This window comes from Eutrigla gurnardus, assembly GCF_963514095.1.
Source record: "Eutrigla gurnardus genome assembly, chromosome: 2".
Taxonomy (NCBI): Eukaryota; Metazoa; Chordata; class Actinopteri; order Perciformes; family Triglidae; genus Eutrigla; species Eutrigla gurnardus.
Window position 1 is genome coordinate 1,845,081 of NC_139916.1, and position 15,338 is coordinate 1,860,418.

General features: G+C 44.2%; 1 protein-coding gene across 1 annotated transcript in view; it reads left to right on the top strand.

Annotated features, from left to right (window-relative positions):
* Window positions 1-1,950, top strand: part of tafa3a (TAFA chemokine like family member 3a) — a 55,870-nt gene extending 53,920 nt beyond the window's left edge. The window contains exon 5 of the mRNA XM_084019868.1: window positions 1,244-1,950. Within this exon, the coding sequence (XP_083875994.1) occupies window positions 1,244-1,255 (12 nt within the window). The 3' untranslated portion in view covers window positions 1,256-1,950. The remainder of the gene's footprint in view (window positions 1-1,243) is intronic.
* Window positions 1,951-15,338: the final 13,388 nt, after the last annotated feature.

The window sequence follows — 15,338 nt, forward strand, 5'->3', positions numbered from 1 at the left end:
TCGGCCTCGTCCCGCAGCGAGGTTTATCGTCCTGCTGGTGATGTCGGAGTTATGACCCTCGTCCCGATCAATCAGCCATCAGGAGGAGCAGCGATGTCTCACCCCGAGTCTCACTTCCACCCAAATGTTTCAATCGTACCAGAACTGTGGGCAGAAAACCCTCGCTGGTTCCCCCCATGTCACCATGGCAACCGCTAATTGAATGACTGTAACGTGCAAATATTCACACAGGGCGTGTGTGTGTGTGTGTGTGTGTGTGTGTGTGTGTGTGTGTGTGTGTGTGTGTGTGAGAGAGTGTGTGTGTGTGTGTGTGTGAGAGAGAGTGTGTGTGTGTGTGTGTGTGTGTGTGTGTGAGAGAGTGTGTGTGTGTGTGTGTGTGTGTGTGTGTGTGTGTGTGTGTGTGTGTGAGAGAGAGTGTGTGTGTGTGTGTGTGTGTGTGTGTGAGAGAGAGTGTGTGTGTGTGTGTGTGTGTGTGTGTGTGTGTGTGTGTGTGTGTGTGTGTGTGTGTGTGTGTGTGTGAGAGAGTGTGTGTGTGTGTGTGTGTGTGTGTGTGAGAGAGTGTGTGTGAGAGAGTGTGTGTGAGAGAGTGTGTGTGAGAGAGTGTGTGTGTGTGTGTGTGTGTGTGTGTGTGTGTGTGAGAGAGAGTGTGTGTGTGTGTGTGTGTGTGTGTGTGTGTGTGTGTGTGTGTGTGTGTGTGTGAGAGAGTGTGTGTGTGTGTGTGTGTGAGAGAGTGTGTGTGTGTGTGTGTGTGTGTGTGTGAGAGAGTGTGTGTGTGTTTCTATGTTCCTAAACAGAATATCTTTTGGGTTTTTTGACTGTCGGTCGATGAAAATAAGCAGCTTGAATATGTCAACTTACGTTTAAAGAAATCACGGTGTGCATTTTCTAATATTTTATGGCGGCCCACAATTAATCAAGTAAATAATATTCAGATTAAATGATAGGAAAAATACATTTTATTTAACTTGAGCAAAGACTAGTATAGTTTTGTAAATACGTCTATTTTGTTCTCTTGTTTTGTAAATTCATTCATTTAACATTTAAAAGATAACTTAGATGTCTATTATTAGAAATGATTGATGGAACAGGAACGTATTTTTCCGTGTATCTAAAGACGGCTCAGGTGGAACATGTCTGCTGCTTCGATTATTCCTCTCGTGGATTCTGTGAGATTGCCGGTCAGATAGCTGATGGAGAGTCGTGCTACTCCTCCGATTCCTAACCTCTGTTTTTTTACTTCCAGGTCACACGATAGTCGTCCGTTTCTCCGGATGACCTCGTTTGGACCTGGACGTTTGTTTTTACTGCCTCCACACCGCTGGACATTTGGATATGGTGTGTGTTGAGGATTTGTGGAAACCAGAGACCAACGAGGACAATAATCATGGACGTTCCTCTGGACGGAGACGAAGGAGCATCATATCTAAGAAGGTTCCTGACTTTCAACCCAGCATCAACGGGAGTCGTCTCTGATCTCCACGGCCCTGAATTCTCTCTTTGTAACATAGTTTTATTCCCATGGAGCAGAAGAACCATGAAGATATTTATTGACTAACAGACTGTGGATTACCGAAAAGAAGGAAAAAAATCACCCTTAAAAACAAACAACCATGTGATGTGAAACTTTTGTGTTATTTTTGTTGCCACAAAGAGCCGCAGGACTCGTGATGCATTTCTGTGTTGGAGATCATTTTCATTCCTTTTAGCCTTACGGAGCAGAGATCTCTCTTCTGGTTCTGTTTTTTTCTTGGTTGATTTGAAACTATCAAGTGTTTGGCTTTCTTCAGTTTGTTTTGGATGTTGAGTCTTGTTTTTAAAGACAGAAGACGATAAACAAATAAAAACCCAGAAAAAAGAAAATGTAACGACGAAAGCTCAACACAGCCGGTTCTCTGCCAAAATGTTTTACTGGTGTCTGTTGTTTTCAAACGCCTGGTGACGACCATTGATTACAAATGTCAATATTATCTCAATAAATCAAACTCAATGGATACTGCTGGGTTTTTACCGTCTGTGTGATGTTTACCGGCTGGTAGGAGATCTCTACGCCGGCGTTTCAGGGCCGCTGTAGAACGAAAACGAGCCCAGAGGGGGCAATATTCAGAGTTTAGGAAGGGGCAAATATGCCACTTTATAAATGCATATAGCCGATATAAACAAGTTGCTTGGTTCCGCCAACACCGGATGTTTGCCGTTGCTATGACAACAAGTGAAGCTGGACCGCTAGCATGTTAGCCCAACCGCCCCGATCAATAAACACCCATAAGATGACAGTTTGTCCTCATATGAATAAAAGCAACAATAAGCATCAACATCATCACCCTAAGGACCTTAACGAGGTGATGTCACACGTTGGGATGATTCATTAGATACATGTACATTCATGGGACGTTAGCTAGCATAGATGCTGCTTGTTAGCATCGGAATAAACTCACACATTTGCCCCTTTTTTTAGTCCAAAAATATGGACCATGTTCAAAAAAAGATTATCCAAAGGAGGGAAATTTCACGGCACGGTTTCTTAAAATGAACAGACTTCCCAAACAGCCCGTCTGAGATCTGGTCCCGGGAGAGACCGCCGATTAGCGAGCCCCTAATCCTGTTTGATGCCTTTCTAAAACTGGATGTGGTCATCGTTCCAAGCCGGCTTTTTATTCGTGTGAAGTTAATTCGCTGACTTCCACGCGGGCGTCCGCCTGATGGCAGGGTGGAGGGAGGGGCAAAGATAGAAACACAAAGCAGAGAAAAAGAATGATGTGGTCACGCGTACAGTATGTTGCCATGGTGACGATCATTACTGAGATCAACATGCGGCTCCATTTCTTCTCTCAGTGGAAGCCAGGCAGCTCGCTCCGAGGAGGCAGATTGCATTTTTATTTCTCCTGCAGGTGACATTTTCCCCTCGGGGACAGAAAGCATGCTTTCTACAGGATCACAGACATTTCTAGAACTTCTTTCTCTAAAGCTTCCATGTTTATGACTGCAGGACAAACATCTGTGTACCAACGCCGATCAGAGAAATCCCAGCAAAGCTGCTGAAGTGTGTTTGGGCACTGAGCTCGCATCAATCTAAACTTCCAAACAAACCGCCGCTTTACGGGGAATTTTCACATTTTGTAAGTCAATTTCTGTCTGTAATTGAAACAGTGCATTGCTGCGCTCCTTATACTAGACTATAATTAATTAAGCAAAAATGTAGATGGCTCGCTCCCACAGATCAGACCCTGGGGACGGCACCGAGGGGAGGGGGGCGGTTAGCGATCCAGGTTGCTCCGTGTTTGGTGAGAAATCATTACATTACAGTAATGACTAATTTCTCATTCCTGCATGCAATCCGCCGGAGACCACCGTGGATTTAATAAAGAGCTGGCGATGAATTACAAACAGCGAGCGGGCTGCGGCGAGGCGACGTGATTATACAGAGTAATTCAAAAAGTGCATTAATAAAACAATAGAGAAACATTGCTAAATCATTTGAGATAAAGGCTATTTGCATAATTCATTAAGATTAATCAGACCAGGCAATCCACCACAGGGCTACGAGGAACAGGGGGAGAAGACATGAATCCAATCCCCGAGAAAAAAAGGCCTTTCTATCTCCAAACAATGATACAAATCTACCCTTGGATCAGAAAATTAACCTCTGTGCACTCCACAGCCCCCGCAGTGCTGCAACACAATCCTTCAGCCATCCACCTTTATGTGGGCTAATATTCTATTAATAATGGAGCATCTTTTCAACCCGCAGCTCCGCCGGGGTTTTGTTGCTCCGTGAAAAAGGGCCTTCACAAAAAGTTGAATGGAAATGCCTTTCTTGCACGTTTTGTGTGGATGTGACGGCTGCAGAGCAACGAGCCGGGGAGATCACGGATCACAGACGGGAGATAACTCACCTGTAACCGGGGAAACGTCGATGTCGGCTCAGGTGGGACTGAGTTTCAAAGGCAAACGGAGATTTTCCTGTTGAGTTAGATGAAGAAGAAAGGAGATTGTGGATCACTTTGCTGGTTCGTCTTCTTCAGTTAAACTCAAGGCTCTGAGATCAGTATGAAGTGTTGTTACTGTACTTGAGTGGCCTTTTCAGGTATCTGTCTCACAACGTTTTACTTTCCCCCTATCCAGTCTCTACGACCTCCCGTAACGAGGGGTGGGGGTTCCAAACCTTTAAGATGATCCATGGAGATGCATCAGAAAACAGACCCAAGCCAGTTAAACCTACAGTCATCCCATCATACCTGTCGGCAGATGTAAAAAACAACAACTTGCAGCTTGAGGGCCCCCTAGTGGCTGCAGGGACACTATGCACCCACATAGATGCAGATTAACAGCTTTATTTCATTATTTAGAAGAAGAAGAAGAAGAAGAAGAAGAAGAAGAAGAAGAAGAAGAAGAAGAAGAAGAAGAAGAAGAAGAAGAAAAAACGGAGCCGAGAGATGGGAGAAAAGAAAAATGGGGCACATTTGCAAGTTTTATAAAGTCTAATTAATCCACCACAACATGTGACGACGCCTCGTTGAAGTCTTTCGGGTGATCGGGCGGCTGGGCTAAGATGCCAGTGGTAGCTTTAACTTGTCATAGCCAATAAAACAAGCTGCTTGGTTCTGCTCAAACCGTTGTTGCTATGACAACAAGTGAAAACTACCACTAGCATCACCAACCAGCCCCGACCAATAAACACCCATAAGATGACAATATAATGATCAATAAAAGCAACAATAATCACCCTGAGGACCTTAACGAGGCGTTGTCACACGTTGGGATGTTTTAATTAGAAAAATAATAAATGCCTACATTTGTGGGACGTTAGTTAGCATAAATGCTGGTTGTTAGCATCGTAATAAACTTGCAAATTTGTGACTTTCTTTCTCTGAATATTGCCCCCCTCTCTCTCTGCTCCATTTTTATCTTACATTGGCCCAAATACACCGTCGTATAACAATTAGTATGAATCTAATTTGTTTTTTCAGCTTATCTCAATAAAACAAGATAGGAATCAGAAACAAATGTTCCTTCTCCCAAAGAGAAAAACCACGAAGCACATTTGGATTCAAACCTAGAGAAGGTTCTTGCACTTTACCGAAGTGCACACAAGAAAACAAACCTTTTGGGTTACACAAACACCATCTGCCGGGTTTCACCGGCGCTTCTTGACAGGAAGAATTACTTTGAAAAACTGTCAGATACACCACGCAGAATTAGATTTTCCACGTCTCATAATGAAAGCTGACAGACTATAATGAAAAACCGCTCCGTCTTCAAACCACCCAGATGAACTGAAGAAGAAAAAGTGTAGCTGGAAAACTTTCCCCCCTTTTTTCAGATTTTTTTTATAAATCTAATTGTGTTATCCTTCTCTTTTCAATATCTGGGGTATTTTTCCATCCCATAAATTGGATGTTCTAATTCAGTTTGGGTTGGAGTTTGATGTTATTTCTGACGGTTGTTTGTGTTATTCTCGTCATCTGTAAGCAGTTTATTTTGAAATTAGTTGTGCTTCTGTGTGTGTGTGTGTGTGTGTGTGTGTGTGTGTGTGTGTGTGTGTGTGTGACCTGAGGCATAATGGGATTATCCTGCTGAAGGCAAGACGTCGATGCCTTGAATCCTAATATGAAAGTATTCCTCTCCTCCGTACCTGATGCCTCCTCCTCTCTGGTCCTCATGCCGACCGGACCGAGAGCCCATTAGCACATGAATCACGCTGCCGCGGCCCGCCAAGCGTTTTTTTTTTGACAAGTCGTTCACACGTCAACCCGCTCGGCCTCCGTTCCAGAAGTTGTTTTTTCTCTGAGCGTTTACAACAGCAGCACATACTGTACCTCACACATGCACCCTGTGAAGGAAGCCTGAGTCTGAGCCAGCGTGGCATCCTGTCGGCGCCGCTGGTCCCAGCATGCCGTTCCACAAGACAATCTCTAGCACCCTCATCACAGACACTCACAGCTCCCGCACTGCATTATCACACGACGCCCGGGGTCAGAGGGGAGGGCCTGCTGGTGTATGGAAAGGAAATGATCTTTGTGGAAGTTATTTGGAAGCAGGAGGTGAAGAAGAGGTCAGGGGTGAGTGGGTTTGGGGGGGTGAGTGGGTCTGGGGGGTGAGTGGGTTTGGGGGGGTGAGTGGGCAGAGGGTGAGTGGGTCTGGGGGGTGAGTGGGTCTGGGAGGGTGAGTGGGTCTGGGAGGGTGAGTGGGTCTGGGAGGGTGAGTGGGCAGAGGGTGAGTGGGTCTGGGAGGGTGAGTGGGCAGAGGGTGAGTGGGTCTGGGGGGTGAGTTGGAGAGTGAGTGGGTGGAGGCTGAGTGGGAGTTGATGGAAGGTGGAACTCCTACTGTACTCCTCCTTACTGTACTCCTCCTTACTGTACTCCTCCTACTGTACTCCTCCTTACTGTACTCCTCCTTACTGTACTCCTCCTTACTGTACTCCTCCTACTGTACTCCTCCTTACTGTACTCCTCCTTACTGTACTCCTCCTACTGTACTCCTCCTTACTGTACTCCTCCTTACTGTACTCCTCCTACTGTACTCCTCCTTACTGTACTCCTCCTTACTGTACTCCTCCTACTGTACTCCTCCTACTGTACTCCTCCTTACTGTACTCCTCCTGCAGCTGGTTCATCTGCAGACACACAGAATGACTTTCTGATGGATTTCTAAGTGCTTCTTTCCTCCTGCTTGGCCCGTTCAGAGGAGCGTCGCTGTGCATTTATTTATTTCTGAATTCTCATTCTTTGATGCCGTAAATAGCATCCATTTCTCTGCTAATGGTCAGGTTAGATTACACCGGGAGCAGGCCGGCCCCGCCACCTCATTCTTTCTCTGAAATCGTAGTATCTTTATATGTTCCTTTTTTCCAAGGAGAAATCTCCCGTTACAGATTATCCCTCCATGCTTGTAGATGCAGCTGGGTGGTTTGGTTTTTTGTGTTTCAGACACTTTTTGGTCCAGAGTGAAAAACATCTCAACAATGATTTTGTGCAGACATTCATGTTCCCCAGAGGATGCATATTAATCACGTTGTTCCCCTCTCTTTCCTCTTGGGGAGGGGGAAGAAGACAGCGGGATATCAAATAATTCAGCAGAAATAAAAAGTGTATATTTATCATTTGCACAACCATGAGAGTGGATCAGTTGTTGGCATTGAGATTCTTGTTGCCAGCCTCCCTCTAATGATGCTACAGGAAAATACATAAAGACAAGGAGCACAGAGAGTAACCGAGGGAGATTATATTACCCACAATGCACTTTCAGAGCTGAGATGGGCGATAAAACGTTAAAGAAAAAAAAGAGGAGGTCCGGGAAACGTATTTAAAATGTTAAATTCAGGGTTTGAATCCCCCTTCCTGCCTCGGTGATTAATACAAATGAGTTATCAAAGTAAATAGCCGGAGCTGCTCACTCTCTCTCTGCGCTCCGAGCACCACAGAATGATTTAATATCTGTGGCCGAGAGTTAGAGGGGGGGGGGGGTTCATCCAACAGATGTTCCTGACTAATTATCTATTGTTGCACGGATCCCACGTTCCTCTCCGTTCCCTCTGTTGTGTTCCGGTGGGAGCCGGTCATCCCTGTTTCATATCCTCAGCTTGGTCTCACTTACCTGGGGGGGGGGGGCTTGCTTCCTCTCCACACACACACACACACACACACACACCTTCCACTGTGGCTTTCCCAGAGCAAACACCTCCCTATCCCGCTGCTCGGCTCAACAGGAGGGGACAGCAGTCTGCAGCTGTTATGGTGAAGTGTGCAGGAAGCACAGCTGGAGCATCACATGATGCTCTGATGAAGACGTGGTTATTTATAGGAACACACCTTTGAACGTTGATGCTCGTCGGCTGTTTTAACTCCATTCAACAAGCGGAATCAACTCAACAGGAGTGAAAATAGCAGAAAAACTGTCTGCAGATGCAGCTTCACCGCCGTGTGCAGCACTAATGCTATGCATGAATGTGTGAATCCCCTTTTTAAAGTTAAGCATCCAAGTTTCCTGCTCCTAACGCTCGTTCTGATGAATCATTTAGCGTTTCCATAAAGAGCACGCTTTACAAACACAGCTGATATCTCAGTGAGGTCAGAGAAGAAGAAGGAGAGAAAACGTCGTAGGAGTCCCGAGTCCTTTCACTACAACCTCAGACAAACCCGGCGAACAGCAAAAGCAGAGCTGGGATGGATGAAGATATGCTCCGCTGCCTTTTTGCAGTCCTGTCAATGTGGGCTGTGGCTGTGGGCCGGCTCGGATCACGGAGACGTGGGGAAGGTCATCGCCGCCGCCGCCGCCACCGGGGAGGGGGAGGGGGAGGGGGAGGAGGAAGTGGAAATATTGTCCTGATGAGACGGAGAGTGACTTTTCAAAACCCCGAGGCTCGTGCTTCACATGAAACCGTGTCGGCTGATAGAAGAGATGGAGTCAGGAGGAGGTGTGAAAGGTTGGAAAGGAAGGTTTGCTGATGTTGCCACCTTTTTCATTAGCACGTTCGCACCCCCAATCCAAAAAAAAATAATCTGTTAACATGAAGGATGCGATTTGAAAGACTATGACGTTTCCTGCCAATCTCTAATTAGTTTCACCTCTTCACCCGAGGTGTTAAACGCCCGTCGACATGTTTATGATATTTAGGACTCGGTAATTATTTCAGTTTCTCCATAACACAGCTGGTTCAACATGCCTTTCTGAGTGAGTGAGTGCTGGGTGAGTGTGCATCTCCGTGTCTGTCCACAGCTTCATCCTGCTGCAGCAAACTGGCTGAGTTGAGCCGTGGCTGCCAGTCCAAGGAGCTCTCCTGGTTGTTTTCCCTTTTATTCAGATTCAGACAACTTTATTGGTCCCAAGAAGGACATTCATCTGCAGACAACATCAACAAACAACATCAACCTCGTGTCAAAAACACACAGGTCAACAAACAAACCCAGATCGGTGACACCTGCTACCGTATTAAAGGCATAACAGAAAATAGAATAGAGAATCAAAGATTTGGAATATCGGTTGGTTTTCCTCAGAGGAACACGATAACGGCGGCCTTTTTGTGTACTTACTGCCTGCCGGCTTGGTGAGTGTCATTTTGTTGTTGGCAAGATTGTAGGACAACTTAGAGATGATTATCTGAAATCATCCTGCTTGTCTTCTAGTCCCATGCTGGGGATTTGCATTCAACTGAGGGAACCTTTCTAGTCCTGTACTTCTCTTTTTCTCATGAAAGCAGCTAAAACGTATTACCCGTCTCTGACTGTGGTCGCCCAATCTTGCTGAAGATGTAAATCTTTAGATATTTGTCACAAAGATATTGATAGCGTGCCGTATATGAAGAATCGGTTCCAAACCACTTAAAGAGCGCACGTTGATCCGAACAAGGCAACATGTCACCCAGAGTCACGGTGAAGCTCGCCGATGTGTTTCCATGACGACGAGGGAGAATAATACACTAAATCAGGCTTCAAAGGGAACACTCGCTGGCGGGATCGATGCATTGTTGACTCTTTTTGATAACGTTGTTTCCAAAACAAGAAAATACAGAAATATTACCAGATCGTACTTCAATAATCAGTCATTCTCTGATGTGTTTCTCTTCAAGCATCGCCGTCCTGGGGATGTGTTGTCTAAAAATATACATATATACATATATTCTAAACTGATCCGAAAGTGTTATTGTTATTAAGACGTAGAAACTAAAGATCTGTGTTTGCTCTGCACTGAAGGAACTCGGAACAAACAGACTTCTGAATCCCACTTTTCAAACGGCTCGGCATAAATCTGCACATTTTAAATCATGAATTTAAAGCGTGCAGATTCATTATAGATAGATGGTATCCGATAATAGACCAGCTTCCTTCAGGGGATGACTTTTTCTTTTATCTGAGTAATGTTTCATGCTCCCGTTCACCATTTGTTTTTTATCTTCTTCTTCTTCTTCTTCTTCTTCTTCTTCTTCTTCTTCTTCTTCTTCTTCTTCGGTGCAGGTCCTGGTTTCGGTCCAGAACGGCCTCTGCAGAACTCTCCATTAGTTTAGGCTTATTCAGGGTTGTTAGCCATTTTTAATTTCCCATTAGGCCCACAAAAGCTCCATTCATGTTCCCTCTCAGGTAACTCATTAATTTGCTGTGATGCATATGAGATGGTGAGAGAGGGTCTCCTGCCAAGAGTTGGTTAGCGTTTTATGCATAAAAGAAAATACAGAGTGGAGCAGATGGTTCCATTAGGGACTGATGATACTGACACAATGCTGCGTGTGAATATGTCTGCGTGTGGGTATGATTTGCATACACTCGTATACGTGTGTGTTATATTAGGATATTAGGGAGTGATGATGTGTGTCGAGCCCATATTTCACGCCTTTGCTGTATCTGCTGTATATAGCACTGAATAGGCGGCGTTGACAGCCCGCGACTGTCACTTCAGCTTAAGAATGAGTGTGTAGAGTGCAGAGAGAACATGAGAACACATCACACAGTGAGAGATGCATCTGATCTGTTTGGAGGAAGGTTTGACCGTCAGGAGCAGCGAGGGCCGACAGACGGCCGGGCCGGCTCGGCGCCGCAGGACTTCGCTTTCATTAAACTGCATGTGAGGCTCAACACGCTCGTCTTTGTGCAGCCGGCTCTCTGAACATTACTGCCATTATTTTTACTTTTTTTCCTGTGCTGCAGTCAGAGTTACCTCCCCATGACTTTGTTTTATGTCTCGGCTCTGTGGTGGATATAGCCTCACAACCAAAACACAGCATCACTTTAGCTCACGCTAGACATAATAAATCCAAAGTGCTTCTGCAACTAATGATGTGCTTATTATTTGTTTCATTACTTAAAGGAATACTTCACCGGTGGAAACATGAATCTGAAAGTGGGTCATATATGTAGTCGAAATGTAAAATACGTTTAGAATTTGGTGCCTTCTTGACCGAGAAAAGGCAGACGTGACTTTTTGGTGCATGTGGATGGAAGACAACAACTCCCACAATGCATAGCTCCGCAGGTCTGTAACAGATCTGTAGTCTCAGTGGGTCCCACCACTGGTCTGTAACATGTCTGTAGTCTCAGTGGGTCCCACCACTGGTCTGTAACAGGTCTGTAGTCTCAGTGGGTCCCACCACTGGTCTGTAACAGGTCTAGTCTCAGTGGGTCCCACCACTGGTCTGTAACAGGTCTGTAGTCTCAGTGGGTGCTGCCCCCTACAGGCGGGGTGAAGACATGAGGAACTTGTAGTCTCACCCCCTCTAACAAAGAGCCTCCGATGATGCAACATGAGGATATCTGCGTCATCGAGGCTCTTTTCCAGAACAGAAACACGGAGATCTCCGTCTGAAATGAGGGAACGATGACGACATTCAAACACACTACCGGGTTTCTAACACGCGACGCTTCATGCAGACGGTGAAGGATTCCTTTAAGGTTATGAAATGACAGAAACGTGTGGAAACTGCCCATCAAATTATCCAAAGCCGTATTACATCTTCTGTCTAAAACCTGCAGAGATACTTCAGTTACATGGAAATAAACCATTTGAGAAGCTTTGTGATTTATGCAGCTTCCTGAAGGTCTGAGTTCAGCTAATATCACGTTTGATTGACACGTGGCCTCCAGGGCAGGAAAACATGTTTTTTTAGAGGGAACCTGCCAATGAGACAAAACGCCCACACAACATCGGCTGACATTCAAATCTTAGATTAAGAATGTTATTGAATGAATATGTAGGCTACAGCAGCTCCATCAATGAATGAAAAGGCAGATAAAGTGAGTCACTGATTCGGTTTCCCCTTTTCACCAGAATTGAACCGTGGCGGCGAGGACAAAGCCACTGTATCATCCAGACAACATGGTAGAAACAAACAGTTCAATTCAATTTTATTTATAGGGTCATATCACAACAGAAGTTATCTCAGGACACTTAACACATTGAGAAGGACTAGAATACGCTCATGATTTTCAGAGTTAATACATTTTCAAAGCCCCAACATCACCAGGGGCAAAACTGCTTCAAAACAGACAAATAATATTAAGATTAGTTATAATAATGAGCAAGACTGGCGTCCTGTCCAGGGTGTACCCTGCCTTCGCCCAATGACAGCTGGGATCGGCTCCAGCCCCCCCGTGACCCTAAATACAGGATAAGCGGTAGAAAATGGATGGATGGATGGATAATAATGAGCAGAAAAAACAAATGTCACATTGTAATCATCTCAGGTCAAGGACGTCCCATGGACAGAATGTGTTTTTAAATAAAAAAACACATTTATATAAATTAAACTGTGCTCTTAACCATAAATAAGTGCATTTTATCCCCAATATCCTCAGAGACCCACATTGACTGTCTTTAGAAAATAAAATAAAATGCCACTATGTGCAAACTATAATACTACAGTCCAACACGACAGGTGAAATTCATCGGCTGGCCTATTTTCTTTTTGCTTTTGGTGGTCTGAAAATTACAGCCTACCTCTAATATATATATATTTATACTGTATATTCCTAGGCACCCGAGGCAAAATAACTTTACTGCTCGAGTCAAACCAATTCAGGAGTAAAAGCTTGGATGTCACCTGTGAAAGTATATTTAAAATGTCAAAGGTGGATTTGTTCAGCAAGTTATAGTGCCAAATGGAACTACGCTGACATACTAAGTGTAAATGTATCACAAGAAAAATCCTCTTCAAAATATGTATTTTCCATAATGTGCAGCCTTTCTCAAGGATGGCCAAAAACAAATATGAGACATGGAAATAGTAATCAGAGGGAAGATGGAAAGAAGGAGCCCTCCTGGAAGAACCTCGGAGGGGCTGGAGACATTGCAATTATAGAAACTATTGACTTGTGTTTCCCAAGGTATGATCAATTGCAGTGAAATAATGACATCTCTGTGTTGTTCTGACCCATTCACGGTGAAGGCAATTTATTTCATGTGACAGGAGGCTTGCAAGGGGACAACTCAGCCGATGTGTGCCGGAGATCGGGGGAGGAGAGTTTTCAGCTGGGAAGACAGACCAGAGAATCAAAGGAAGGTCCTTACTTTTGTACATCGGCCTCTTCAAGGATGTAGTCAAATATTTTTTGGTGGTTTTGTTTACGTATAATTGTCAGTGGCTCAACTCGGTAAATAACACAGATGAAATTCTGAAGCCTTTCTTCCTACAGCAATTTTATAACCTTGCCTATCTATCTATCTATCTATCTATCTATCTATCTATCTATCTATCTATCTATCTATCTATCTATCTATCTAATACATATTTACATCAAACTCCAAGTAAAAACTAAATTTCTCTATTTAATTTAATGTATTTCTTTGGCTGGAACTAATTTCCTGGAAGAAATTAACTGGTTAAGACCTTGACCTTATGCTGCATGTATTGTATTACCCTCCTGATATGAACTAATGTCTTAATTCTCTTGCTCTTACAGACTGTTCTCCTGAAGTAATAGGTTCCTGAAACATTATAAAAATGTATTTGAAAAGGCAAGCTGCTTTCCTGTTATGTCTGTTTTATTTTCCACATGATTATTAAATGTGTTCATTGGATTGTTTTTTAAGATAAATATTCCTTTCACTTAAATAGCTTCCACAAGTTGAATCTATTCGAGTATTAGCAGTCTTGGATATGTTATGTGGTGTTTTGTACTTGATAGGTTGTTTAAACGATCTTTGTTGATAAAGTTTTATAAAAGAAAAGAAAGGGAAGAAGAAGAAAACGGACTTTTCCAATATGGCGGCCTCGTTGATGTCTCAAACCTAAGTGACATGTTTCCTCCGCTCTGCCGCTCCACTTTACGACAGCTAACATTTAACTTCCCCGAACAGCAGTCTGATTATTGACCTCGTCTTCTATGAGTTTTTCTGGACGTGACCTCGTGTTTTTAGGGTGGATAACCGCGATAACCCCGCTGCGGAGCTACTGGAGGATTCTCTAGCCTGTTAGCAAACGCTAACGGCCTCAAAACGCCTTATTAGGAGTGTTTCCTTCCGGCTGTTCGCGGCCCGAGACCCGGATGGAGACTCGACGCCGCTTAGATGACGAGGAACTCCGCTTTCTGTCAAGCTAAGTCGTTTTTGTTTGTTGTTGTACGTGCATGTTACATGGTTTTGCTATGCGCTAGTTAGCATTGTTGGCTAACTAGCTGCTTGTGTTATAAATCAGTTCTGTTTTCCCGCCTGCTTATCTATTTGTGCTGGCTTGCACGTTTCTGCCCTGCTTGTTCACCTGTATGCTGTGTTTCACATTGCATTGATATTCATATTTCAGTGTTTGTGGCAACATTAGCTAATTTTGCTGTTTTGTTGTTGTTGTTGTTGTTGCATGTGCATTTTTTCATGCTGATGTTTGGTTTATAGGTAGGTAGGTCTAAGGATGGATAGGTAGATTGGTTGGTAGGTAGATTGATTGGTTGCTAGGTAGGTAGGTAGGTAGGTAGGTAGGTAGGTAGGTAGGTAGGTAGATGGGTAGGTAGGTAGGTAGGTAGGTAGATGGGTAGGTAGGTAGATGGCTAGGTTGGTGGGTAGGTAGGTAGATGGGTAGGTAGGTAGGTAGATGGGTAGATGGGTAGGTCGGTCGGTAGGTTGGTTGGTCGGTAGGTAGGTAGATGGGTAGGTAGGTAGGTATGGGTAGGTCGGTAGGTTGGTTGGTGGGTAGGTAGGTAGATGGGTAGTTCGGTAGGTTGGTTGGTGGGTAGGTACGTAGGTAGGTAGATGGGTAGGTCGGTAGGTTGGTTGGTGGGTAGGTACGTAGGTAGGTAGATGGGTAGGTCGGTAGGTTGGTTGGTGGGTAGGTACGTAGATGGGTAGATAGGTAGGTAGATGGGTCGGTAGGTAGGTAGATGGGTAGGTACGTAGGTTGGTTGGTGGGTAGGTACGTAGGTAGCTCCAAGGGGAAATTGCAGTGTAACAGCAGCAAATAAACAGCAATTAAACATTTAGACTTTTATCACAACAGAACACTTCACGCAAGACCAACATGAAGTAGTTTAAAAGAACACACAGATACACGTACACAATACAGTCAAATAATCCTACAAACAATATATACAAGTGAAAGAAGTGTACTGTACTACTGATAAATACATAAGTGGCATGACAAGTGTATATAGAGATAAGAATTTTCAGTTGTGCAATTCGATTTTTCCACATAAGTTTAAGTGGAAAAAATGGGGGAAAATGTTTTGCTCATTTTTTGAATGATGAAGCACATTAATCATGTTTGTAAAGCCCATTGTTTGGTTTTGTGCCGGATTAGTTTTGCATCATAGTTCCTTCTGTTGTTGCCCTTTTTGTTTTGGGGGATTTTGTGCTGGTTTACTAGGTAGTAGGGGCTAGTAGGCCTATTGTGCACCAGGCATTGGGCATGTAAACATAAGTGTGTC